General features: G+C 37.0%; 5 protein-coding genes across 6 annotated transcripts; all 5 read right to left on the bottom strand.

Moving 5' to 3' along the window:
- Window positions 1-8,498: 8,498 nt before the first annotated feature.
- On the bottom strand, window positions 8,499-12,900 carry LOC137728033 (serine/threonine-protein kinase 12). Its single transcript, XM_068466908.2, has 12 exons — window positions 12,195-12,900; window positions 11,990-12,064; window positions 11,740-11,835; window positions 11,422-11,507; window positions 11,208-11,328; window positions 10,677-10,756; window positions 10,410-10,472; window positions 10,045-10,154; window positions 9,780-9,865; window positions 9,450-9,571; window positions 9,049-9,160; window positions 8,499-8,930 (listed from the first exon to the last, which is right to left on the bottom strand). The coding sequence occupies exons 1-12, from the start codon at window positions 12,519-12,521 to the stop codon at window positions 8,826-8,828; spliced, it is 1,383 nt and encodes a 460-aa protein (XP_068323009.2). The 5' UTR covers window positions 12,522-12,900; the 3' UTR covers window positions 8,499-8,825.
- A 435-nt stretch (window positions 12,901-13,335) lies between these two features.
- Window positions 13,336-15,923, bottom strand: LOC137729350 (cyclic phosphodiesterase). Of its 2 annotated transcripts, none has more exons than XM_088677147.1 (3): window positions 15,492-15,923; window positions 15,340-15,394; window positions 13,336-13,746 (listed from the first exon to the last, which is right to left on the bottom strand). In XM_088677147.1, the coding sequence occupies exons 1-3, from the start codon at window positions 15,801-15,803 to the stop codon at window positions 13,541-13,543; spliced, it is 573 nt and encodes a 190-aa protein (XP_088533273.1). In that variant the 5' UTR covers window positions 15,804-15,923; the 3' UTR covers window positions 13,336-13,540. The 2 variants fall into 2 exon arrangements, with proteins under 2 accessions (XP_088533273.1, XP_068324377.2); XM_068468276.2 differs by lacking the exon at window positions 13,336-13,746 and adding an exon at window positions 14,318-14,734.
- Window positions 15,924-16,703: 780 nt separating this feature from the next.
- On the bottom strand, window positions 16,704-18,511 carry LOC137727634 (cyclic phosphodiesterase-like). Its single transcript, XM_088678644.1, has 3 exons — window positions 18,167-18,511; window positions 17,982-18,072; window positions 16,704-17,257 (listed from the first exon to the last, which is right to left on the bottom strand). Exons 1-3 carry the CDS (start codon window positions 18,446-18,448, stop codon window positions 17,067-17,069), a joined length of 564 nt encoding a protein of 187 aa, XP_088534770.1. The 5' UTR covers window positions 18,449-18,511; the 3' UTR covers window positions 16,704-17,066.
- Window positions 18,512-21,070: 2,559 nt separating this feature from the next.
- Window positions 21,071-22,393, bottom strand: LOC137727520 (oil body-associated protein 2B-like). Its single transcript, XM_068466369.2, has 3 exons — window positions 22,032-22,393; window positions 21,706-21,903; window positions 21,071-21,512 (listed from the first exon to the last, which is right to left on the bottom strand). Exons 1-3 carry the CDS (start codon window positions 22,321-22,323, stop codon window positions 21,256-21,258), a joined length of 747 nt encoding a protein of 248 aa, XP_068322470.2. The 5' UTR covers window positions 22,324-22,393; the 3' UTR covers window positions 21,071-21,255.
- A 2,019-nt stretch (window positions 22,394-24,412) lies between these two features.
- LOC137728521 (protein NRT1/ PTR FAMILY 4.6-like) lies at window positions 24,413-27,590 on the bottom strand. The gene is made up of 6 exons (XM_088678579.1): window positions 27,480-27,590; window positions 27,286-27,382; window positions 26,840-27,057; window positions 26,128-26,571; window positions 25,701-25,828; window positions 24,413-25,409 (listed from the first exon to the last, which is right to left on the bottom strand). Exons 1-6 carry the CDS (start codon window positions 27,480-27,482, stop codon window positions 24,521-24,523), a joined length of 1,779 nt encoding a protein of 592 aa, XP_088534705.1. The 5' UTR covers window positions 27,483-27,590; the 3' UTR covers window positions 24,413-24,520.
- Window positions 27,591-27,592: the final 2 nt, after the last annotated feature.

Here is a 27,592-nt window from a genome sequence, read left to right on the forward strand (position 1 = left end):
TTTGGGAAAAGCCTTTCGAGGTGGTTTCATTGCAGTTTCGATGTCTAACACATACCAACACGGTCAGAAATGTACTACAAGGATTAAAAAAAAAGAAACATTTGGAGTGTTTTGAGGCTTACCCAAGTTGGAAAAATTACAAAATCCGTTGAAATTACGTCGGGGAAGTTTGTTCTCGTCGGAGCTTCGAGTTAGAGCCTCTAGGCTCAGTTTTCTTACATAACAGAGCTCGGGTTTAAGCTCGTGAGGTCTAGAGGATGGATGTGGTTGTGGTTGGAGCGTTGATTCGTCGAGGTTTGGTGACTTTCTTTGTGTTACGGAGAAAACAAGGATGGAAAATTGAGAAAGAGAGGTCCAAGAGGGAGAAAGACGGAAATGGAACAGAGAGAAAGGAAAAGAGGTTGGGTCGGGGGAAGACAAACCAAACCAGTGGGCCCCACCATGCACACAAATTAAGACCAAAAGCAACAATTTAAAATATTTAGCCTAATCCCAATGAAATTACCAAAATACCCATCCGTTCTAAAATCCGTAAAATTATTCGGGACGGGTTGTTACATCGTACACCCAGTTCTGAGCTGAATTCACCTTGTTTGGGCCATAATTGATACGGATCCATCTAGATTCAGCGGTGGAGTGATTTGTGAACCCATGTCTCAACCAAAGCTTGATCTATGGCCAATAAGCCTTCCATGGCCGAACTTGCAGTGGGTTTCCTTGCCTGCCTTGGTTGTTGTATTGCGGATCATTCGAGGTTCAATGACGTTATTGATGGCCTGAAAGAGCTGCCCTGTTTTACGCCATGGAAATGAGTGGTTTCCTTCGTGACATAGTTGTAACTTGTGTTTGCTTGTGCCACCTAGCGGTTGTATCCTCTCACTTTTGTGATGGATATATTTGTTTTTTGATCTCGGATCTGTCACCACTGATCTATTATTGTAGCAGATGTGCACCGTTGATTCTTGTGTGGTGTGTTGTATGTGGCTGTCATGTAGGGGATTTCAATGCTTGCTTATATCGCTTAAGTAAAAAAAAGGCTAGAGGAGCATGTCGAAAGTATGATAAAGAATGTATCTAACATTCATCTTATAATAAGATAGACTACATTATTGGTATGCACATGAATAAAAATCCCCCTTAAGTTCATGTTGACATGTTTACTTACTTTGAAATCATGAATCAGGAAAAAGAAAGAATGAACGGGTAGTGCCATCAACTAGCCCCCAGTTGACTTGACTTCTGATTTTTGCCTTCTTTCAGGAATTCGATTACGAGTTTTAATGTATCCACATTTTTCTTCTAAATTTCAAATGTGTACTAACACATAAAAAGTTAAAAAAACAGAATAATTTAAATATACATATTTTAATAAACGCAAGAAAGTCAAGGATACTACTCATTCAATGAAAGCAAACATGACAATGTGTGGAAAATGTGTAAAACATGAATTTTAGCCAACTAATCTCCAAGATCAACATAAATTAGGGTTTACTTGATCCCATACAACGACTCCTGGCTTTGTCTTGATTGTTGGTTTCCTCATCTCTCGTTCATTGTTGTTTATGTGATCATTTCACCTTAATCTCGAAACTTCCACTGCCCAAAAATTTCTTTTACCACGAGTCCATACATGAATAACACATCACTGACGCTAGATCGATCCTAGATGCCACATAACAAATTAACACTATATTATATATATGTATATGTATATGTATGTATGTATGTGTATGTATAGGTATTGTTCAATATATGTTCTTGTTGTCCCTTGTACGTATGTTACTGTGTTGACGCCATAAATAATATATGATCAATCTTTAGTGAAACATCACCCTCAATCATTTGCCGTGATTCGATTATTATCTTCTTCTTTCTTTTTCTTTCCTCTGTCAATATATATGTGCATAAGCTTTCTCAAAACGTTCCAATCCACCTTCTTATCTCATTGCTTCATGTTGGAGTTTTCTTAGTTCTAAAACAGAAAGGCCATGGTAATTCTCCATGTTCTCACAGGTCAAAACTCTGTTCACAACAAGAAAATCTCCCCATATCTACAATGAGGACCACATTGAGGGCAACCTATACCATAAAACCCTACTCATACATATCCATCCACGCATGGTAAATCTTGGGTGTGATTTTGGCTTTCTTTATCGGTACGTTGGATGCGATCCTAGTGTGAACAGTACAGTCGAAAACAAATGGAAAAATTAAACCCTAACAGACTTTGGTAAAAAAACTGGTACGATATATAGCCCTTTGTTGACATTGCGAAAAGAAACACTAGCTGAACATCTTGTAATTCAATTCCCCAATTCAGTTGATAGGACTCCAGGGAATTTTCTAACGGTTCACACATATTCTTACTATTCGTTGTATATATACTAGTAATATTTCACGAAAACATGATCAATACCCTTTGTAAATCCAGAAACGAGGCAGCTTTGAACTGTTTAGCTAAGAAGGGAAAAGAAAGTAGTTTAGTTCATAGATGATAATTAACCTCTGTACAATACCACTTAACATATATATGTTTATTAACGTACTAATTAAGTTAATTTGCCGTATACATATCTAAACACATTCGAAATATTGATAAGTAAATCCAAGTCCAAGTCTAATGAAACTAATTATATTCTCTTCAAAGGCAAAGGGACCACAAAAGCAACAATACATTTGTTTCAAATGATGTTGAGAGGTTCATGTCTTCAATGCAAGACCTAATACCATAAATGCATCATAGATTATTCATAGTCAATTGCAGTTCACCATCGTTTTCATTGCTTTGAAGGGTTCTATTTTTTCGTAGTTATTATTATTATTTTTCAGTAGTTTTTATTAATTTGTGAACTAATTATCATGATTCTAAAAGGTACCAGCCATTAGAGGGGCGGCGGACAGGGCTCTAGCGTCTAGGTGATTTTTTTTTTTTTAATTTTAGTTAAATTTATCATATAACATATGAATAAATGTCTACTTATACTTAAAAAAAATACATAAGTAATTGTATTGTGATGTATAAATTGCAAAATTGAGTGAAGTATTGGAACATATTAAAAACATAGGGAACAAGCATATAATAAGTGTTTATCAAGGTATTCAACAAGTCTCTTACGATTTAATGAAAAATAAATAAATGCAAAATGAAATTAAGTTATCTATTCTCTATTTATGTGAGAGTTGCGACCTAGGCAAGTGCTAGACGAGTGAATAGGCAGATCTAGGCACTCTTTCTTAATGTCAACGTTTAGGTATTAATTATCGGGAGAAAAACTAACGAAAAGTCCTAAAAAACTTTAGTTTTAATGAAAATGACAAAATAAAGGTACAAGTGAATAGTACTAGGAGTGACTTTTCAGAGTAAAAATGTCTCCTTCGTTAAAAGTGTACAATACCGGAAGCGTTTCATTAAGATTCCCTTTGGGATAGCGGCGCTAGAATGACATTTTTAGAACATTGCTAAGGGTCTTGTACAAGATGGTTATATTTAACTTAGGTGATTCCTCCCCCCACCCCCCACACCGCCCCCGGCCCCCCCCCCCCCCAAAAAAAAAAAACCAAAAATACATAGTTTTGAATTTTGTTGTTATTTTTTTAAAATGTTAGTAGTATTCTTCTTTACTTGCAAGTAAAATGTCTTAATTCAAATCTCTTTAACGGTCAGTTCAAAACAAATTGTGTGTATTAAAAATAAAAATAAAAACATAAACATAAAAAAATATAATTAATATTTGTCCAATGAATGTCCACCTAATACAGTTGCCTTGGCCCAACTTTAAGTAATGCATTCAGTAACCAATGGGTGACTCTTTCAATAGCTTACCAAGTTTAGCTAAAGGATGTGCCGACGTTTAAGCCTTGCTACAAGGCAGCTAGCAATGATACATGTACAATGTATTATGAACTATAGACTTATCATTGATCTTTTTATGCTTTTTTTCTTAGTTTAGTGTCGCAAGGCTTGTAGAATAATTTTGAAATTATTATCCACCATATTCTTGATAAATTCTATATACACTTGCCTTTATTCACATCGTTGTGAGTCGTGACACATTAAGTTATTAAATTTAATTATTGATGTTCTACAAAACTACCTTATTAGAGGTTAGCTCTCATGTTAGGGATTTGATTTTAGCTTGGCTGCTATGTGATCGTGGTGCCCTGCTTGCGGTGGTGATCTCTGCCTCCATGGCCGGTGGTGTTTACCCAGTAATCGACAACGGTAGCATGCAGCTCCTCATGACAGCGAGTGAGTTCTTGATCTTATGCCCAGGGATTTTGTTTCAGCGAGATTAGTAGGTTGTAAATGGGTCTTTAAGATCAAGAAGAATGTTGATGGTTCAATTGAGAGGTATAAGGCAAGACTGGTGGCTAAAGGGTTTAATTAAGAAGAAGGTATTGACTATGGAGAGACATTTAGCCCAGTTGTTAAACCTACAACAGTGAGATTAGTTCTAACTTTATCTGCACATTTTAGTTGGACACTAAGACAATTGGATGTGAAAAATGTCTTTCTACATGGCATCTTGCAAGAAGAGGTGTACATGGCACAACCACCTAGATTTGTTGATACCAAACATGGAGACTATTTTTGCTGATTACATAAATCCTTATATGGATTGAAACAGGCACCAAGGGCATGAAATGAGAGATTCATTAGTTTTCTGCCATCTTTGAGGTTCAAATCCACATATGCAAATTCATCCGTTGGCGGTTCTATGGTGATCTTGCTATTATATGTTGATGACATACATGCATGCCCAAGTAGAAATTGCCATGCAGAAGATGAAGCTTTCACATTTAAAAATTTCCAGATTGGGGTAATTTAATTTAATTTTAAAAACCTTGGCCAGCAGGATTATATTGTAATCCTTCTCAGTGAGATTGCAAACATGACAGTAGCCCTGTTCTAACGAAGGTGACATGTAATCAGTATTTGATATTTTTGCTTTATGAATCCAGATCCAAAGGACAATCATGATTGCATTTTCTTTTGGGTGGTTTGGTATTCTTTCAATTTCCAACTGTGGAAATTTCTAGTACCCACGATGCACACTAAAGAAGGTAAAAAATTACAAACAAGTTTTTCCTTGTCAAATTTTAGGACGTTCCGTTTGATGTTGCGACGTTGTTTAATGTCTTCTAAAATAAAATCCAATTTTACCTTAAAAGAAAATTTGCAGCTAGAATTGTTAGCTTGATATAAATCATTGTTATATTTTTGAAAAGAAACTTAAGTTTTTAGGGTCAAGTACTGTCTAATTGTATGATAATGTTCAACGTGTGTGTGTGTGTGTAAGGTATATAAGGTAATTTAACCAAAAGTCAATAAAAACTTTACTATTAAGCCATATATCAATGACATATTTTTGTTTTGGACTTAATCAATGATATATTTTTGTTAATTAGGCATATGTTCAATGATGAATGCCACATAGGCTTTAAGTCATTATAACTAGTTAGAATTTGACTATTCTATCATTCTCTTTCTTTCTCTCTCTATAACGATCATATAAGCTTAAGTTATTATAAATACGGATTTAGATTCTCTCCGGATCAATATTGTGGAGATCCTCCGGGCCGATGGATCTCATCCATTGATACAAATCCAATAGCCAAAATCTCTTATCTTTCCTATTTTCCCCTCAACTCTTCTCTTTCTTCCTCACTAATTGAAGCTCTCAACCTAGAATCACCAACTCCCAAAATTCCAAATTAAATTCAACCTCACCTTAGAATCAGCCGCAACATCGCCACAACCCACAACCACCAATTGCTCCCTCACCTTAACCTCTCAAAAATCAGCCCCAACACCACCACATCCCTCAATTGCAAATCCCTTAACCTTACAATCTCAGCCGATGTTAACGAAACAACAAAGATAGGGGTTGTGCAAACCAATGTCTTTTCGTTGCAAATATCTTTTTCATAACTATGGAAGAATTATAGAGAGAGAAATCTAAAAGATGAAGAAGAAGAAAGAGAGATGACAAATAAAAAGCTAAAAAATAGTAAGGGATAGCAAAAAAAATAAATCAGACTTAGAACAGATGAATTGCAATTGAATTTGGGGTTTGTTAACAACGGTGGGGTGTGGGGGCCGTGTCGGGGAGAAAGAGGAGTTGAGGGGGAAGAGAGGCGGAGGAAGAGGCTTTGGCCGTTGGATTTCTATTCTTATGGAACTAATCTTGAAGGGATCTTAATCCTATAAATAGTTACAACATGTATATTTTATCATTCTCTTTCTCTCTCGCCCTTCATTTACATGAAGGAGTCTACTCAACTAAAAAAAAAAAGGAACTAGGAAACGGACACATCATTGCTGTGTCCGAATCCAAGTATAAAAAAACAGAACCAAGAAACAGACACTACGTTATAATGTCTGATTCTAAATGTAAAAGATAGAGTTAGGAAACGGACACTACATTATAGTGTCTGAATCTAAATGTAAAAATCAAGAATCTCATGAGGTGTGAAGTGTAGGAGAAGTGTGAGTGATGGAAAAAATAGAACCAGAAAACGGATACTGCAACACAACGTCTACATCTAAAAGTGAAAAACGAAACAGGAAACGAACACTGCATTGCAGTGTCTGAATCCAAATGTACAAAGGAACATGTAGGAGGCGTGTGAGTGATGGAAAAAACAAAACCAATAAATAGACACTGCAACGCAATGTCTGAATCCAAATGTAAAAACAAAATCAGGATACAGACACTGCATTACCGTGTTTGATCCGTATTGACTTATTCCAAATATAAAACTATGAGAAAGGTGTGTTAGTTAAAGTGGATGCCAGCTGTAGTTGTAGATTTTATAATTTTTGTTTATTTTTTATGCGTTTAAGTATCACAATACATGATTGACCTATTTATAATTAACATAAATATTATTGATCTATTGTTAATATTGTAACTTTTTATTAATTTTTCAGAAAATCACCCATATATATATTTGTGTGTGTGTGTGTGTGTATTTGTAGACTAACACGTTTGTTGATTTTTTAAACCATTTCCGTGTTGAAAATTTTTATTTGAACTCATCATTTGTTTCTTTAGGCTCATCATAAAAAATCAAATATGAATTATTTTCTTACGCTGTTACGCGATGCATTTAACATAAACAAGTAAAAACTTCTCAGTAGACCCAACGTCTGCAGTAACTATTAAAATAACTAAACACCAACTATATTCAGACGTTTTCATAGCGGAAACCAAGTTCATGTTGATGAATGGATGGCGTTCGAGTTCAAAAGTTGGAGCCTCAAAAGGGCGTATGAATTGATTTTAATTGAGTTTTCCATGATTTACCACTTGTTTGGTTGCATCGTGGTCGCGGATGAATTCGGCCGGCCAGCACCAAAACTATCGGGAGAATTCAGCAGAGGTCTGCACAACTCAACAGGCAGACATCGAAAAATAAGCGGAATTAGTTTGTCTGCTACCGAAGTAGCCTTCACTTTTGTTTTTAGAATTTAAAGGTTTCCAACAAGAACATGGTGTTAGGAATCTAGGTTGCTTGAAAACTAGGTCAAATAAGAAAAGAAAAAAAGCAATTGGACAATTTAGGGCCTCAATTTTTCTTCCAATTTTAACCTTCCAAAAGAGCATGTGGTCCAATATCTTAGTGTTGAGTTTTTACCCTCGCGTCCCGGGTTTGAAGCTTCCTCTCTCCTAAATTATCATTAAAAAAAAAAAAAAAACCCTTCCAAAAGATCTTGTATGAGTAATTTGGTTGGTCCAACTAGTGAGTTATTTGGAAATACAAATAGGAAACATTTTTGCTCACCACTCTCAAGTGATCATTGAATGAGTTTAAATTTTGAAATTTGTCTATCCACTACATATATCTCAAAATTTAAACTCATTCAATGATAATAAATGGAGTGGTGAGCATCACAATCACTTGAGAGTAGTGAGCAAAAATACACCCTATACAAAATATGAGCTCATTTCATTACGTTGGTTAATTGGTCCAACTATCTCTTCTTGCCTAATTGAGCCATAAAATAATTAGGTGCAACGGCTAGTTTGACCCATGATATGAGAATAAGCTCTTCTCAATGGATTTCGCTTACACAAAGTTACATTACCAAAACACAAAATTAAGAGATTTTGTTGTATAAGCTAACCAATTTGTGACCACAATACATGCAATGCCAAAAGAGGCACCAAACTTATGTTGGGGTATCCGGGGAACAAAGCTCCAATCTGCATGTGGCTCGTCCCTCAAACGTCTCTTTCACACCATGCAAAATTAGGTATTTAGTCTAGATATTTTCAGTAAGATGAGTTGACCAGGATAATATGCCCACTTCGTCGCATCAAAATTTGATTTTCTCTCCTTATAGATTAGAGTAATTTAGAACCTGACGTTGCAAGAATATAAAAACATTCTAGAAAAATTTCCCATCAGTGTAAAGAAATAAGGATGGTAACAACCATTAGTTGATTCGTTGATTCATGTTCACAATGTCTTGAACATAAACAAAGTAAAACTTGGACAAAATCAAATTCAAAACAATATCATTCAACATCCAAAGTTTACTTACAAAGTTACAAGCAACCTTTATCTATCTTACAAATTCAAAAGCCCGGCATGAGCACAAAGTTGACCGTATTACCGGTGTCACGACACACGAACAAACTGTAGTTTCATGCGAAACATGTTTCACAGTCTCAGCCCAGAATATATATCAGGATATCAAGGGGAGAGTGAAAAAAAATTAGGAAGCAATGTTACAAAAAAATAAATTTTGTCACCAAGCAGGGAATGAGTAACTTCGGTTGGCTGGCTGTTAAGACAAATGAAGAAACAATTCCCATTTATATGCTGCTGGTAGAACGTGATGAACGACTTCTGCCACTTCGACCAGAATTATCCTTCCTTATCATGGCTTCAAGGTTTTGAAAGCATTTCAACGGTCTAACCTGCACATGTTATATGGAGGGGGGTGGGGGAGACGAAGAGAGAAGGAAATATTCAGCTATGCAAGTAACTAGTCATGCAGGGACGTGTAAGTTAACAAAGCAATAGCAAAGAGGTCACCTTCCAACGCCTTTTATGACCAAGAGTGTTATACATAGATTCCAGCCTCAATATTATTTGCCTAAATGCTGGTCTTCTAGCTGGATTCTCGTTCCAGCACTCCTCAATCAACCTGTGAGCAGGCATCACATTAACAAAATTAGCTAAGTTTTTATGACCCTAATACACACAGGTTAAAATATAAGTTCTTCTGAAGAAAAGTGAATTCTGATTTGCATCCCAAAATCACTGGCTAAGAATTTGACAAATAAACGGCAGTTGGTTGCACTCCCAAGAGAAAACACCAAAAGTCGTGACAAAATCCCACAAGCATTCAAGGTTTCCCAGGAAAGAAACTCAGAAATTGAAATTACTATAGGATAAGTTGAACAAGGTTGTTCTTAGAACCATATAGCACTTACTCTCTCAGACCATGTCTATAAAGCTTTTCTGGAGCTCTAAAAGGTGGGCGCTCTTTTGCAACATATGCTTTCGGAACTTCATTATCTTGCTTGGCAGCAAATGGTGGGCAGCCTTCTATCATCTACAATACAGCTCTTACAAAGTCACTAATAAACCAAATCAGGTAGTAATAACTTAGTATATCCATGATGCATTTGATATTATGCTCTTCCACAAGAACTTACTACTAAAGATAAACGTTTACTTAGATGAGGGTGTATGCCCTATGATGGCATACAAACAACTTTATAAACACTGTTGGTCCAGATTTAAAAATGAATCATATTTACCTCTTGTAGAATTAGCGCAAAAGAGAATACATCCACTTTGGTATCATATTCTTCATTCTTGAAAACCTCAGGAGCTATGTATCGACCTGTCAATGACAATTAACACGTTCCACTCAAAAACTATATAAGCAAAGGAAAACTATGTACGAACTCAAAAATATAAAATCTTTTTTCAAGGAAACTACATGAACTATGAACATTTTTTGGCTAGGATCTATGCAACATATTAACCACAATGGTGTATTCCCAGAAAAACAATACTCACATGAAGTATCTTGACAAATCAAAGGCCTATCCTCTTTAACTGTCGTCAGCAACTTGCTAACTCCAAAATCCGCAACTTTCAGGTGCCTGGAATCATCCCGCAATATATTCCTGTAATCTTACTCGTGAGCAACATAAAGTTAAAACGCCAAATTTTCCATGCTATTATGGGTAACAATGATTCATCTCTTTGGAATTTCAATGATAATATGAGCATATGCTTCAAGCAAAATGAGGACATGGGGGAGAGGGAGAGCACTTGGCATTTAAATAACTTAAGTGCTCAGCGGAATGGGATTAGATTGTCACGGGTTTAATTCTTGCCAAGTAAAAGAGAAGGCCATTGAAGAAGAACAAGAAACTTACGAAGGCTCAAGATCGCGATGAATTATTGGTTCTGGCTTATTCTCATGCAAATAACTCATTCCTCTGCAAGATATCAAAAGATAAGTAGTGAGGAAATATCGAAGTACAATACATGATTTTGTTTTCACAACACAAATCAAGCAACCAACTTTTCAACATTGTAGCTTCTAATAATCGAGCATTCATTTAGTATATAGTCTCTCTTCATTTGTTAGTGAAGGAAATACAGAACAAGATAATCAAAGCCAATTCAAACTAGTACCACACCTTGCAATATCAAGTGCAAATTTTACAGCTATGGTTGGTTTTAGCGCTCCTCTTCTTTTCAAAAATGCACGAAGGTCTCCCTGCAATAAAAAGACAGAAATAAAGATCTAAAGAAAACTCTAAATTTGCATTTGTTTTAATCTCTAATTTGACTGTTCTCTCCAATTTTTCTCTCCGCGCACCTCGGAGGAGGAATGCGAACTGAACAGAGTAAAAAGTTCTATGAGTACTATTATTCACACAACTATGCCACTAACACTGTCATGCCTAATTGATTCTGCAATTTTCAATGGAAGCCTAAAACCAAATTTGAGGACTAACATATGCAAAAGAGGATGGCATTCTAACAGTAACAAATTCAACTTCACACTATAAGATTGGAACCTTAACTTTTACTAGTAAAGATTATGAAATATACTCTTGGTACTATTTCGAAATACAGAACAATAAGAACTCAGGAAATAACCGAAACTTATATTAACCATGGCATTAATATTCCATGTTAAGAAGACCAATGGAATGGGAAATTACCTTAGGCAAATATTCTATTACAATCATCATTGGACTGCTTTGTGTCACTGCACCCAGAAATTGGACTACATTTGGATGTCGTATCCTTTGAAGCAACGCAAGCTCATCCCTGAATGCCTTCCTGAAGAAAGACCAAATTGATTTATAATTCAAAAGACCATAAAGCTAGAAATAATGAAGTGGAAAAACCATGAATAGTTTACGATCAACCCACACTTTATCCTCGTCAACAAGCACTTCCTCCGCAAGCATTTTCACAGCAACCTGTATTCCCCGCCAGGATGCGATACAGTATGTTCCCTGTGAAGCAACGTACGGTTGAACAGAACCAAATAAGGCGAGTAACAATACTGAGTAACAATACTAAAAGAGGCACAACATCCAATTAAACAACTAATCGAAAAATGCTTATGAAACACCCAAATTCATACAAAGATAAGATGGTTCCAACTCCAAGATGGGTAATGGATAACAGGGGAAACAAGAAATGGCAAATCCGTATACCCAAGTTATCGAAAAACAAAAATTTTACCTTAGTAATGTCAACACTGTTGGTAAAGTCCAGTTCTTTGGGATCAATTTCGTACTCTGGGACTTCCCTGGCATGGTTAACGTGCATGGGAGCCATCTGAATGTTACATTCATAAAAATTAGAATATAAAACAAGCATAATATACAATATTAAAACAAAACCCAAATCATAAAACACATTGAGCTGAATTGGGTTTGTTTAATTTTCCAATATTAAAAGTTCAAATCAGCTAAATTAATCAAAATGGTACCAGAGATTTTGCCCCACGCTTATCCAGAAGCTTGATCACATCGTGGTTCTTATAGTAAATAGCATCTGCAAGAGGCTGTTTAATCAACGTTAGATTATTACAAATCACTAATTAACACACACTAATTCTCCAATTTTCAATTTCACATTGGTAATCGGGGTTTTTTTTTTTTTTTTTTTTTTAATTATATAAAATTTTCACTTACGGTGCTCCCCCATCGGTCTTTGGGGTTAACGTCAGCTCCGCGGTCAAGCAGCAGCGAAACGACGTCGGTGAGCCCCTGACACGCGGCGACATGGAGAGCCGTCCGATCGTCGATGTCCCTGAAATTCACATCCACTCCCGAATCCAGAAGTTCCTTAATCCCATCCAAGTCAGCTTCATTGGCCAAATACATGAGCTTCACTCCGGGATCGATCCCCTCCGGATCATCCTCCAGCCCCTCCCCCACGCGCTCCTCCAGCCCACCCTCCGGCGCCAGCGACGACTGCCTCCCCAGTGGGAATCTCAACGGCGTCGCCTTCAAGTCCATTGCCAGCTTCTCAGACAAGCTGGAATTTTGCTTTGCTGTAGTAGCAGCAGAAGTGCTTTTCTGTGGTAGCAGCAGAAGTGCTTTCTGTACAGCAATTTGCTATACACGCGACGGATTTTTAGGAAAAGTGCTTTTAGTTCTAACGCTTTTCTTTCATGTTTTTATTTGCTGGTGGTGGGTTTCACGTGGGGCGAGCGCGTGGAGGGAAACTTCGACGTTACGGCGAAGACGGTGCATGTTAAGAAGGGTTATTTAAAATGAGCTGGGGTGTTAGGTGCGCCTCACCAACGAACTTGTCCATGGGACCATTGGGGTTGGGGTTGCAGTGTGAACTGTCGAGTGTGCCGCAAGGGAATACCAGGGTTTTTTCCCTTTTTCCGGGGGAGATCATGAGGGAATATTAGGTTATTATATTTGATGTATTTAAATTTTTAACATATTTTATTATTATATTTGATGTACCAAATCGTTTTTCTAGCCTATTGAAGAAAAATTTGTTATTACTTATCCACTAGTAACACGGGTTTGAAGATTCGTTTAATAGATGTAAAATTACTATTTTACCCTTATTTTTTGGTAGTTCATTTTCCTTCTTCATTAAAACATGATCGTTGTAAAAATATTGAAAGTTTTACCCTTTTTCCTTCTCCCTTCATATATGTAAAATAAAAATAAAACACTTCGTCAACCCCCCACCCCAACCCGTCTTGTGACCCCGACTAGTATAAATTTGTCTTGTGACCTGTTGTATAACGCAACCATTCAATTTGAGAGGGATCTAAGTTGAAAGTCTCATAAAAAAAACACATGAAAATGGAACATATTAAAACCATAGTGGATTAGTGATCACCAAACCAAGCGTTTACTTAAAAAGCCCCATCCTCTGTGACAGCTTTGAGCCTTTGACAATTGACATTACAACAAAACCTCCAACTTGTTAATGTTCTTGATCAAGAGATGACAGGGACACTGAAACAGAACCTGATTACAAGCTTAATCATAAGCACGCAGTAAGAGAACTAATTCGATTCGAGGGTGCACTCTGCAATCTTCTCCCAGGACTTGAGAGTTATATCTTCGGTGTCGGTTTTGTACAACGCAAGGCGGGTAACGGGGAAGCTCAGGGCGGCAATGCTCTCGTCGAGAGTGTTAGCTTTTTCTTGCACCTTCTTCTTCTCTTCGTCGGTCAGATCACCGTAAAGGATGCTCAAATGTGGCATATAAGCTGCAGGCCAAACATAATACCATCCAGGAATCATCAATCCTAAACCAAGAACAATACTTTTGGTTGATAAAAATAAGGCTTTTTAGCCTGGTCCTCGAGATTGACTCGTCACTTTGATCTTGAGATTTAAAATCGATACAACTAACCTCTGAGTTTGTTCATCATCAATCATTTTGGTCATTCTGTAAAAAATCTCCGTTAAATAAGAAGTTATGACAACTTCTGCGACTAAAGTGAAGAGTTATGTTAATAACAGTGATCATTTTGGACTAATACAATATCAGAGACCAATTTGGGCTAATACTTACAAAAATATATCTTTTGAAACATGCAAACCGTCTTCTTTTAATAATGTGAAAGTTTGATAACTATTTCGTTTTTAGTTTTCACAGATAATATTGAGTAGCCACATTTATGCATCAATCGTTGTCTCAGCCAATTGAAGGAGAACACCAACTATTGATCAAAAGCATAAAGATATCAAACTTAATCTTTAGCAACTTTAATTAACAGAAAAAGAAAAATTAGCAGGAACCCATATCCAAGTTGAAAGTCTCATAAGAAAAACACATAAAAATGGAACATATTAAAACCACAGTGGATTAGTGATCACCAAACCAAGCGTTTACTTAAAAAGCCCCATCCTCTGTGACAGTTTTGAGCCCTTGACAATTGACATTACAACAAAACCTCCAACTTGTTAATGTTCTTGATCAAGAGATGACAGGGACACTGAAACAGAACCTGATTACAAGCTTAATCATAAACACGCAGTAAGAGAACTAATTCGATTCGAGGGTGCACTCAGCAATCTTCTCCCAGGACTCGAGAGTTATATCTTCGGTGTCGGTTTTGTACAATGCAAGGCGAGTAACGGGGAAGCTCAGGCCGGCAATGCTCTCGTCAAGAGTGTTAGCTTTTTCTTGCGCCTTCTTCTTCTCTTCGTCGGTCAGATCTCCGTAAAGGATGCTCAAATGCGGCATATATGCTGCAGGCCAAATAGAATACCATCCAGTAATCATCAATCCTAAACCAAGAACAATACTTCTGGTTTGATAAAAATAAGGCTTTTTAGCCTGGTTCCCAAGATTGACTCGTCACTTTGGTCCTGAGATTTAAAATCGATAGAACTAGCTTTTGAGTTTGTCCATCGTCAATCATTTTGATCATTCTATGAAAAATCTCTGTTAAATAAGGAGTTATGACAACTTCAGCGATCAAAGTGAAGAGTTATATCAATATTAGAGACCATTTTGGACTAATACAATACCAGAGACCATTTTGGGCTAATACTTACAAAAATGTAGCTTGCGAAAGATGCAAACTATCTTCTTCTAACAAGTGAAAATTTGATAACTATTTCGTTTTTAGTTTTCACAGAGCCACATTTATGCATCAATCGTTGTCTCGCCAATTGAAAGAGAACACGAACTATTGATTAAAAGCATAAAGATATCAAACTTAATCTTTAGCAAGTTTAATTAACAGAAAAAGAAAAATCAGCAGGAACTTACATCTATCTTCGCCTCCTCTCTCACTTGCTCCCAATCCAAATGAACAAATATAAAAATAAATTAGTGCATTAGAACTTACGGGTTGAGCTTTTGAAACCGAAACGGCCAGAGCAGTGAGCACTAGCTTCCACCACCTGAGAAAATCAAACCCCAGAAACTAATTTTATTAATAACTCGTATTAAATTTCCATTAATCCCAGAAAAAGGGAAGAAATTGGAAAAGTTAAATACCTGAGGGGTCGGATTTATGAGGAGGAAAACACACTGGTAAAAGAAGGTGCCGGTGGCCACGCGATCAACCTTGGCGTCGTAGGCCTTGAGGCCCTCAGAAGCCGATCGGAACTTCGCGAGGGCGTCGTCCAGGGTCAGGCTGATGGCCCCCACCACGGTGATGTGGGGCTCGAACTGTGGACCACCGAACTCGGCACGGAGGCCCTGCATCACCTTCTTCAGCCTGGCGGCCACGTTATCCGGCGGGAGGGCCCACACCGAGTAGACGTTCTTTACTTCCGCTGCAGTAGATGCGGTTAGTGGGTCTGCCATGGAAACTGAGGAGCGGATGAAGAGGAGGAGAGAAGCCCAATGGCCTAACACTTGCTAGGATTTTGGGGATGATTTTTTTTTGTTTTTTTGGGGTATTGATTTGCTCATTCTAGCAAAATAAATAGAATAATCTGGTCACATATTCGAGGCATGAATAATGGTTTAGAATAAAGTTTTTATGATAGACTTTGGATTCTGTCCAAAAATATAAAAAAAGACTTAAGACTCTTTAGATCAACGGTCTTGGTTAATCTAAACTTTGAGGAGTTAGTCACTTACTATTCGATTGAATGGTATTCTTTTTTATTTGTAAATAAAAAAACTTTAAGTTTAAATCTCGTAGATGACGAATTCATAATCAATTTATTTTCTACACAATATATCGCTGAATCAAAAACTTAGAGGAAAAAAGCCACTAGACAGAATATATTAACAAGGTTCAAAATCTTCTCACGTAATAAAAGAGAAAACTAACAAAAGTTGCATTGTTTGTTAATACTAGCAGGAATAATGTTGTAGTATCTTTACGCTGAGTGATTTTTAAATTGGGGAGTGAGATTTAGCTCTTCACATTACATTTAAGGTTTTAAAATTGTATCAATTTATGCATTTTGTCTAACGAATATTTGTATCTTTATTAAAATGATGATATGATAAAATTCGTTTTGGATTGGCATGTAAGTCATATTTGTACCAAATTAACTAAAAATACTCAATAATTTAATGAGAATTTTTTTTTGTTGAAGAAAAGTACGATATTTCAATCAAATTTTTTTTAGATGTTATCCATTTTATAATTCAATGAAAGTTGTCATTAAAAATAAAAGTAATTATATTATACTGTGCATATATATGTACGTACTCTTCTAATTATCTATCGTAAAACCATGCATACTCGTCCACGGAACCATGCATGCTCGTTTAAGGCAGGGGTGTGATTTTCTTCATATGTCCACCGCAAAACCCTTGCCATGCAGCTTCCAGTAGTCTGCCTGCGGATTGACCACTCTGGCTCCGCAATATCCACCCTCATAAAAAATAAAAATAAAAACACAAAAACAGCAGGGAACGTATTAAAATCACAGTGGATTAATGGTCACCAACCCTAAGCATCTACTTAAGGAACAAACACAAGCTGGCAAAAATGCCCCAGCGCAAGAGAATTTTTGCCCAAGAAAAAGAGAAAAAGATCGAGACATGACAGGGACACTGAAGCAGAATCTGATTGCAAAGTTAACTCATATATAAGCAGCAGTAAGAGAACTAGTTCGATTCGAGGGTGCACTCAGCAATCTTCTCTTCGTGATCGCCGTTGATTTTGTGTAATGCAAGGCGAGTAACGGGGAAGCTCAGGCTGGCAATGCTCTCATCGAGAGTGTTTGCTTTTTGTTGCGCCTTCTTCTTCTCTTCGTCGGTCAGATCACCGTAAGGGATGCTCAAATGTGGCATATAAGCTGCAGGCCAAATAGAATACCATCCAGGAAACCAAGAACAATACTTTTGGTTGATAAAAGTAAGGCATTTTAGCTAAAATAGTCTATGAGATTGGCATGATTTAAAATCGATAGAACTATTTCTGAGTTTGTCCAACATCAATCGTTTTGATCCTCATGTTAAAAATCTTTAAAATCACAAAAATATCATCAAGTTTGTCCAACGTCAATCATTTGCGTTTCAAAAAAAGAAAAAAAAAATCCTCAATTTTGGTACGAAAAGACCAAAATGATGGATTTCGGACGAACTCAAGGATCTCGAATTCAAATCTCAGGGACCAAACTGAAGATAGTTATGTCAAACTCAACTATTTTGGCTAATACTTACAAAAATGTAACCTTTTCGAGAGATGCCAACTATCTTCTTCTGACAACGTAAATGTTTGATAACCATTTTATTTTTAGTTTTCACAGATAATACTAATACTAAGTAGCCACATTTATGCTTTCAATCGTTGTCTTGCCAATTGAAAGAGAACACCAACTATTGATCAAAAGCATAAAGATTTCAAACTTAATCTTTGGCAACTTTAATTAACAGAAAAAGAAAAATTAGCAGGAACCCACATCTATTTTCTCCTCCTCTCTCACTTGCTCTCAAATCTCAATCCAAATTAACAAATATTAAAATAAATCTGTGTATTTTTTTTTTACAAGAAAAATAAATTAGTGCATTAGAACTTACGAGTTGAGCTTTTGAAACCGAAATGCCCAGAGCAGTGAGCACTAGCTTCCACCACCTGAGAAAATAAAATCCCAGAAACAAATTTTATTAACTCGTATTAAATTTCCATTAAACCCAGAAAAAGGGAAGAAATTGGAAAAGTTAAATAAATAAATATCTGAGGGGTCGGATTTATGAGGGGGAACACATTGGTAAAAGAAAGTGCCTGTGGCCACGTGATCAACTTTGGTGTCGTAGGCCTTGAAACCCTCAGAAGCCGATCGCAACTTCGTGAGGGCGTCTTCCAGGGTCAGGCTGATGGGCCTCACCACGGTGATGTGGGTCTCGAACTGGGGACCACCGAACTCGGCACGGAGGCCCTGCATCAGCTTCTTCAGTCTTGGGGTCACGCCATCCGGCGGGAGGGCCACCACCGCGTGGACGTTCTTTACTTCCGCTGCAGTAGATGTCGTTTGTGGGTTTGCCATGGAAACTGAGGAATGCTGGAGTGGATGAAGAGGAAGAGAGAAAACACTTGTTATGATTTTTATTTATTTTTCATTTCATTTTTTTTCGGTGTTGATTGCTTGGATTAATAATGGTTTAGAGTAAAGCGTTTTGATAAACATTGGATTAAAAAAATATAAAGAAAGACTTTGAGGGGTATCCACTTAGTGGAAAGAGATCCTCTCCGGATCTCTTCCATCAAGATTGCCGGATTAAGTGATTTGGGCCTTTGAAATTTCATCCTACGACTCACCTGTTTTGAATTCTTAAGGGCTATAATAATTTTTGGCCGTTGGATGAAATTTCAAAGGCCTGGATCACTTGATCCGGTGGCCTTGGTAGAAGAGATCAGGAGAGGATCTATTTCCCCACTTAGTATCTGTTAATACTAATAGTATTTATCTTCACTTGTAAGTGAGGTTTTAATTTTAAATTTCGTGAATGGCGAGTTCGTAGCCAACTTATTTTTCCTACCCTTTAGTGCAAGGGTAATACTAGGGAGACCAACTTTTAATTAAATTCTGTAAACCATATGATTGTTGATAATTAGATTATTAGAAGTGTTGATTAACATGTTTATTTTCTATTGGCGAAACATTATATGATTTATAAATTTAGTCTAAACAATTGGTTTATCTATCATTACATATTAGTGACAGATCGTATGACGAAGTCGTATCAAAAACTTAAGAGGAGGTAAGGTCATCTCCAACTGAAGGAGGGCTAGAGGGCTCCCCTTAACCTTATAGCCATCCAAGAAATTATATTTTAATGAACAGTGTCAGACCATATTTCATACTATCTCCAACTGAGGGGGCCATATGGCTATATGCCAAACATAGCCATGTGACAAAAAATCATCTCTAACCGAGAGGACCAAAGGATCATAGGTCAAACATAATTTATTATTTTAGTTGAATTAATATGATTACTTAAATTAAACTCCCTTATTACATAAGGTTTTTGGACATATTAAAAACTACAACAACTTCAATTTAAAGATTCAACTACTTTATTTTAAAAACTACAACTTAAATTTAAAGACTACAACAACTCAAATTTAAAAACACAACTTAAATTTTAAAACTACAACTCAAATATTAAAGACTACAACATCTTCAATTTAAAGACTATAATCATCATCTTCATTTGCCATTGTAGGAGAATAGTCGGATTTAAACAACTTCCGTTGGCCATATAATTTCCCTTTTTTTCCCATCAAAGTATGTCTTACTCATTGGAGTGTAATCTGAAGTGTTCCTTCGCATGTTCCTATCATCCATCTCTCTCTTCTTGTATTTGTTTTGCCCGTTCTTCGTGCCTACAATTGCTTTCTTCTGCGGCAAATGTATTTTGCTCCACCATTAATCGCAATGAGGACGCCATTTCCTTTTGAAATGCGTAATCATCATTTGCCTTGCTCTTTTCCTTCAATTTTCGGGCCTTGTTTCGTCCCGTAGCCCTACATATGGAAGCTTCACCTGGAAACGGATTTTCTACCCTTGTTTCTTGAATGGTAGGAGATCCATGTTCATCCCCAACTGCATTTGAGGAAACATTTCCGAACACCGACGTAGGACCAAATCTTTCTTGAGATGGATCTTCAAATAACACCCACCCTTTACAAAGTTCCCAACAACCGTGATGACTAAAGGGTTTCGAGTTGTCCTCCATATACAATTCCTCCGCTTGGCGTACCTATAGATATAATTACAAAAATTAAGGGAAATTAATTTATGAAATTAAACGTAATATAATTAAATATTTAAAATAACTTATGAAAACACTTACCTCGTCGTAGTAATTGGCTCCGTTTTCATGTCAACTTCTGGTCTTTAACTCTGCTTGATGCCATTTATCAAACTTGGATGAAGATTTTTTTTACATCTTGAAGAACAACTCTCGTCGTTTCGGGAATTCTGTGGAGTGGTGTCTTTGTAGAACTCATAGTACTTTTTGGACGTACGAGTCCAAACACCTTCACTTATTTGAGAACTCTCTTTTACACTATCTTCCGATACCCATTTATAAGCCTTGCAAAGAGCTTCATCTTCTTTTCAGGTCCAAGCCCTACCTTTCATTGTAGATGTGGTCATTTGAAAATTATTGAAAAAATTGAAAAAGATTATTGGAAGAGGTAAGAGAATAGAATGTGAAGAATTGAAATAAAATGAAGATAGTATGGAATGGTGAAAATTATGTGAGAAATAAGTCTGGCGTGATTTTCAAATTGAGTCATGAAGTTTGAATTTTTTTCACATTACATCTTGCGGTTTTAAAAACTGAACTAACTTATGCATTTTGTCTAACAAAATATTTGAATCTTAATTAAACTGGCGACATGTTGACATGTGAGCTATATTTGTACCAAATTGACTGAAGCCTCATCAATTTGATGAAAAATTAGATGTTCAAATAGACAAAGATATAAACCGATACAATTACCAAACCTTATGATGCAAGTGAGAAAAATGAAACCTTATGGTATTTGAAAAATCACTTTAAAGTCAAAACTTAGACATACTGTAGTTTTACCCTACTTTTATTTTACCTGCAACAATTATTAGAGGCTACATGATCGAAGAGTGTAGAGGCCGAAAATATTAATGCACAGGAACTTCAATGTATAGATAAGAACAGTACAGGCTACACACAACCCAAAAGAGCCAAACCACAGATCCAGATCCACAGTTTGTACATACAAAAGCCAGGCAGCATACACACATTTTGTTCTTTTATTCATGGCGGTATTCTTCTAGTTATGTATGCTAAAACCATGCATGCTCGTCTATGGAAAGGGTGTGATTTTCTTCATTTCGGTTTGCTTAACGTCCACCGCAAAACCCTTGCCATGCAGCTTCCAGTAGTCCGCCTGCGGATTGATCCACTCTGGCTCCGCAATCTCCACCCTCGATGTCTTCAAGGCATCCGTTGATATGTTGTATTTGGCATCCCTCGTTTCCAACAGCTCCGGCTTCACCATGCCTAAATTCACCGGTTGAGGTGACATCATAAGGGCCGGTGCTCCCAGTGGAAGTCGATCACCTAATTGTAACAACCCACAATTTCATCAATAATAAATCAAAGTAACTAATTTAATTTTTAGAAGAAAAAAACATGTACCTAATCAAAGTAACTATTCTTTCTATACAAAAAATTATTCTTTCTCCAGCTCTTATGAACGCAAGTGCCCTAAGTTTTGAGCGCATGTGCCAAGCGGCGTTATCTTGTGACTTACCTCGGTCAACTTGCCATGTGCACCAGAATTTGCCGTAAGTTTTGGCCAAATTCTGGAGCTCAGGTTGGCCAATCATCTCGGGGATCCGAGGATTGACCCAGAGGCCGGCTTTGATCTCGTAAGCATGTGAATGCCAAAGCTTTTGTTCATCCGGAGGCAGCGACTCAAATATCTTATCAGACACAATATATTCTACACCTGCACAAACATGACAAAATTGCAAATTAAGCCTTAGTTAACCCTAATCGACCAAAAATAGAAAAGAAGAAACCCAAAAACGAATTGGCTTGGTTTTAATTGGATTGTTACTTGTCAATTAATCTTACCGATTAGGCGGCCGTGGGAGTCGTCGGAGTCGTAGACGGCGCACTGGAGGAAGTCCTGGTTGAGGCGACTGATGTAGTGGTGGGTCTCGATCTGACGAGTCATGTCGTGGCTGTAGAGCGCAAAAGTGCACACGTGCTGGCTCATCTGGTTCACCGGCTTGAGGGACTGCATCATCTCGGCGCCCTTGTCCAGGACGTGCTGTCCCATCGTCATCGGCTTCCCCGGAGGCGTTGGCTGATCTCCCGGCCTGGAGGCGGGGTTCGGAGTCGGTGTCTTGTCACTTGAAGCCATCTCAAAACGACGTTGTGTCTTGCTTCTGATCTCAAATATACAGTCTAGTCTGTGTGTATCTCTGGTTATAACTGCTAAACAACCAGAGTTCAGAGGGAGGAGGAATAAATAAGTGGATGGGAACGTACATGGGTGTTTTGGGAGGCTTCCACGTGGAACTGCATGTTGCATGGGGAGGAGTGAGGTGGCTGAGGCTTGTGAGTTGAGGCTGCCAAATGTTGAAGATCAGACTAATCATATTCGTACCATGTTTTTGTATCATATTTTCATATCATTTTAGATGAAATTTAATGTGGACAGCTACATCATTTGAATTAATCAAAATTTTAAATTTAGTTTATTATTTAATAAACTAATAATTAAGAAAAATTAATTAATTAAATGATAATTGTAATATCCGATAAGTCATTCTCTTTTATTTCATTGAGTTTTGCAATTTTTTCAAATAAGTGGCTTCTAAGTACTTAGGTTGCTTTGGTGGCTTCTAAATATATTGAGGTGAGCTTAAACAGTGGAGCAACACTGACATCTGTACAGTTCGTTTGGTACTTGTGTTTGGTCAGAATTTTGATTCGGTTTGTCCGGTCCGGTCCGGTCTGATGAAGGATAGGTTGTCTTCGGGTTGAGTCGTGCTAGGCTGACCTTAAACAAGCGTGGGTCGTATTAAAAATGGCACTATAAGAGCAATTCTACCTCTAAAAAATGAATTGGCTCAAAGTACGTTTAATTCATTTAAATAAATTGTAATTAATTCTAATGAACAGTAATTAACCAAATGTATTTATATTTCTAAAAAATAAGCTGAGCAAGAGTCTAGTCAATTTGTATTAAAATATTATTAATTTTTTTTATAAAATAATAAAAAATAATTTTATTTTTAATTTCGGATAGAATTTTTAACCAATATTTTCACGTCATGTGTCATTTTTCGAAAGTACAATTTTTGTGAAAGATGGTTAGGTATTTATATATATATATATATATATATATATATATATATATATATATATAATTCTTTTAATTTTTTTTTGTATTTTAAACAATTTTTATAATTTTTTATTAAGTTAATTAATCTGGACCGTTGGATTTAAAAAAGAATTAAATCCAACAGCCCAAAAGTGGACAGGTGGCCCACGGTAAGATTCTAACATTTTTTTTAATGCTAGAATGCACGCCCATACACTTGTGTATCCCACACACCAACAGCAAAAAAAAAAAAAAAAAAAATCACATGGCTGACGTCAGCCTGGCGTCATGTAGGCCGACCTCTTGCTCAGTCCATTATGTGCTGGGCTTAAAGCTAGCCTCTACTTTGGGCCAGCCTATTGGGTGGGGTGGATTGGGTTTTTAGGAAGGGGATGTTGGTCTAAAAAATAGACTTTGAGCTAGCACATTTGTTAGGAGTGAAAATGCTTTAAGGATACCCATGGAAAGTCACAAACGTTATATGTGCTCTTTGATCTAAAAGGGCACGAATGTACAAATGGCTACGATACAGGTACATTTAATGGGTCCGTTACCTCTTTCGGCCTGGCCTGCGATACAAGAGCAATTCTATTCGTTTTAGGAGGATAGATGCAAGTAAGGGTACGTAAAATGTCTTCATCATTCACTAGAAATAATATTTGTCTTTGTGCAACTCTAGATAGGTAAGGACTATTCGCACATGAATTTTTTAATCTTTTGCATCGTCGAATTGTGTATGAATTATCGACAAAGTGTGCATATCTTCCATTTTTTTTTTCCGTCATCTCATTTCCCATGATTGGGTCTTGAGAAACACACACCCAACACTCAATTTGCCTTTTCACTCTTTTTTTTTTTGTTAAAAAATATGAAGAGTGAAAAAACAAAAATAGGAGATTGTAGTAAAAATAGATTTTGAGTTGTGGTATGATGTGGTGTTGGGAATGAAGAAGATGGTTGGGTATTAATGGAATAATAAAAGAATTCCCTTTTTTTTTCTTTTTTTTCTTTTTTTCAATTTTTACCTTAGATTAATTATGACCATTGATTTCCCTCCCATTCAAATCAGATGCAACATAATGTACCTTGTGTAATTTTTTTCAATCTTGAGAGTCTCCTTAGCATTTCTGATTGAAGATGTATTATCTGATTTTCACACGTTACATTAAATCACATGTATATAATAGCTTCTATTCTTTCTTTTTTTTTTTTTCCTTTTTTTTGAATCCTCTCAGAACTCGTTAACCCCAATTTCCTTCTTGTTCTTCTTTGAAACTAGCATGGGGCTCCCAGGCCTATACTTGTACCTCTTTGTGACAAACACATAGATGAAGAAGTTGATCAAGCTCATCAATGAAAGCAACCAATAGAAAAGATTCAAATGATTCAAGTTAATGTTGTTCCCAGCCAACCAGCCTCCACTTTTTGTGTTACCCTTTGTTGCATTGTTCACAATCTTAACCAAAATGGTGCTGAAGAAATACCCTAGTGCCATGGAGCTCCACAAAAAGCAAGTTGAAATTGATTTCAACCCTTTGGGAGCCTCCGAGTAGAAAAACTCAAGAAGCCCCACGTAAGTGAACATGTCGGCGATTCCAAAAATGAAGTACTGAAAAGACAGCCAGAATGTGCTGATTGGCAATGGCTGCAGGACCGGCCTTGCCAACAGCATGTTGTGCTCTCTTGCCACATCTTTTCTTTTAACTTCCATGATTCCAGCCACACCCATGGAAACACATGAGAGAACTAACCCTACCCCTATGCGCTGCAAGTGCGTTATGCCAGAGGGTATACCGGTGAACTTACTTGCAATGGGGACAAAGACACGGTCGTAGACAGGAATTATGATGATGAGGAAGGCCAGGGGGATGATGGGGAGTGAGGCTGGTGGGATTTTGAAATGTTTGGTGATGCTCGTGTCCATGGTGAGAGCTTGTTGGATTGAGAAGGTTTGGAGCTGTGCCAGGCATAGAGTCATTATAATTGTGCAGCAAAATATTGGGACCAAGCCTAGGAGGATTTTTGCATTTTCCACTTGTGTGACTCTGCAAAGTTTCCATGGGTTTGGAGGCTGTTGTTCATCAACTTCCCCTCTTTGGATGGATGCTTTGTCCAAAAACCTGAATAGAAATTTAATTATGTGTTAGGCAAGGAACTAATAACAAGAAGTTTTCTTATGACGGGAATAGAAATTCAATTATGTGTTACCAAACAAGTTGGCATGTTTTATTGTGAGACTGAATGAGAATTGTAGATTAGGTTTAAATTTGACTGAATGCTCGGTCCTAATCCAGTTCAACCGATAACATAACATATAAGATATCTGGAAGTTAGTAGTGAAATTGAAGCTTCACAATTGGTGTCCTTTAAAGGGTGAAGATCTTATGTTTTGGTAAAAATTTAAAAGGTACCTGAAAATGGGTCTGTGAGGTAGGAATTCTTGTTCAAGAGAAGCTTCCTTGTCTTTGCTAATCTCATACAATTCTGCGGGGTCTTCTGGAAGGCTAAGATTTCTGTTACGGATGGCTGCAACATACACCTGAAACGGACATGAGCAACAAGTCAGCTAGTTGTGATTAACGTTTGATCTTAACAAAGTATATTTGGAAGCAATCATTAAGAATCTTCCTTTTACCGGCCTTACTAATTATAAACACCAAAAGGAAAAAGAAAAATATACGTAGTGACTTAGTAAGGTTTTTACACCCAAATTTTGTTTTTGATTTCCCCCACCTTAGTATTCGCTTGTATGAAGCCAAAAAAAAAAAAAAAAAAAAAACGGAGAAAAGAAAGACAGACTTGGAACCAGTGTTTATAGAGTTGACAAAAGAAACAAACCTGTACAATTTCAACTATGGCACTAGTTCCTCTGATAACTTGAATCCGATACGCCGGAAATCCTGCAAGAAAGATAACCACGCCCAAGAACATGGCGATGGTGCAGAGCCCAAATCCCCAATCCCATCCTTTATTGTCTTGAACCCACACAATTAGGGTTACACTGACTACACCACCCAAGCACACAGATAGCAACAGAAAGTTGAAGAAGCTAGACATCTGCCCTGTCTCTCTCGGGTCTGATTCGTCAAATTGATCGGCACCGTGTGATGGCAACGTGGCCTTCAGCCCGGCAGCGGAGGCCGCCATCGTGTAGAGAGCAATAAAAAGAAGGGCGGCATTTCCACCTTCAACTTTCTCACATTTAGCAGTTGGATCAAAGACATTGCAGACTGGTGGCCTGAGTTTAGGGAAGTGAGCTTGCACAGTCATTAGTGCTAGTCCCTGAAATGAAAATTTACAACACGTATATGCATAAAAAAGAAAACTGTTGAATTGTAAATTATACACAAATAGAACTGTTTACAAACTTTGAATTGAAAAATAGAACCGAGGGTCATTGAACAAACAATAAGTTGTATCCAACACAATTTAGAGCTATTTTATTGTCTATTTAGCATCCATCCGGTTCTATTTCATTAATGGTTCATAACTCGTTATATTTGTGCATTTTCTGGGATTTATGTGAGTAATTTGAGTATTTTGTGCATACCACAAACTCGAAGCACCCGGAAATAAGAAGAATTTTGAATCTGCCAAAGAAGGTGTCTGCAAGGATGGCCATGAGAATGGACAGAATAAAGCCAGTTCCCATGTAGTTGGTGAGTTCGTTAGCTGCATCTGCTAGCTCAAAGTGCATGACCTCATTGAAGTAGGTAACCAAGTTCACAGCCAGGGCAAGACTTGCCATGCTCTCAAAAGCCAATGTACCTGCAACATGTAAAAACAACACTCAAAATGGTAAATTAGTCAAGGATTAGATATTATGCATTTATGGTGATCATGTAAGCATATGTAGATTATGCTAGTTAGTTAGGACAGGGTGTCCCCCCTCTCACGCCAGAATTCTTCTTATCGTACATTAGACCAGTTTGGAATATGGTTTTCTTAGAAGAAAAAGAAAGTTATTATGTATAGGATATGTGTACTAAAGAGTACCTAGTATGAGCACAGCAGTTTTCATTCCTCCATGTTTATATTTCACAGCTGACCTTCCCTTCCAATCAACCTTCCCTTCAACAAGCTCAAGTTTTTCCTGCAGGTTAATAAATCAAAGAGAATATAAATAACAAGATCGAATTCGAAAGAAATATAATTAAGATCAAATGTGCTCATTAATTTGTTAAATTTACCATAGCTAGCTACAAGGATGCAGTGATCTCTCTCTCTGGTACTAAAGAGGAGATGATGATATGAATTTTAGAAAATGGATGAGTGGCGCCTAATGGAAACTGAGGTTTGTATT

The sequence above is a fragment of the Pyrus communis genome, chromosome 10, assembly GCF_041283825.1.
Source record: "Pyrus communis isolate YQ-2024b chromosome 10, ASM4128382v1, whole genome shotgun sequence".
In the NCBI taxonomy this organism is placed as follows: domain Eukaryota; kingdom Viridiplantae; phylum Streptophyta; class Magnoliopsida; order Rosales; family Rosaceae; genus Pyrus; species Pyrus communis.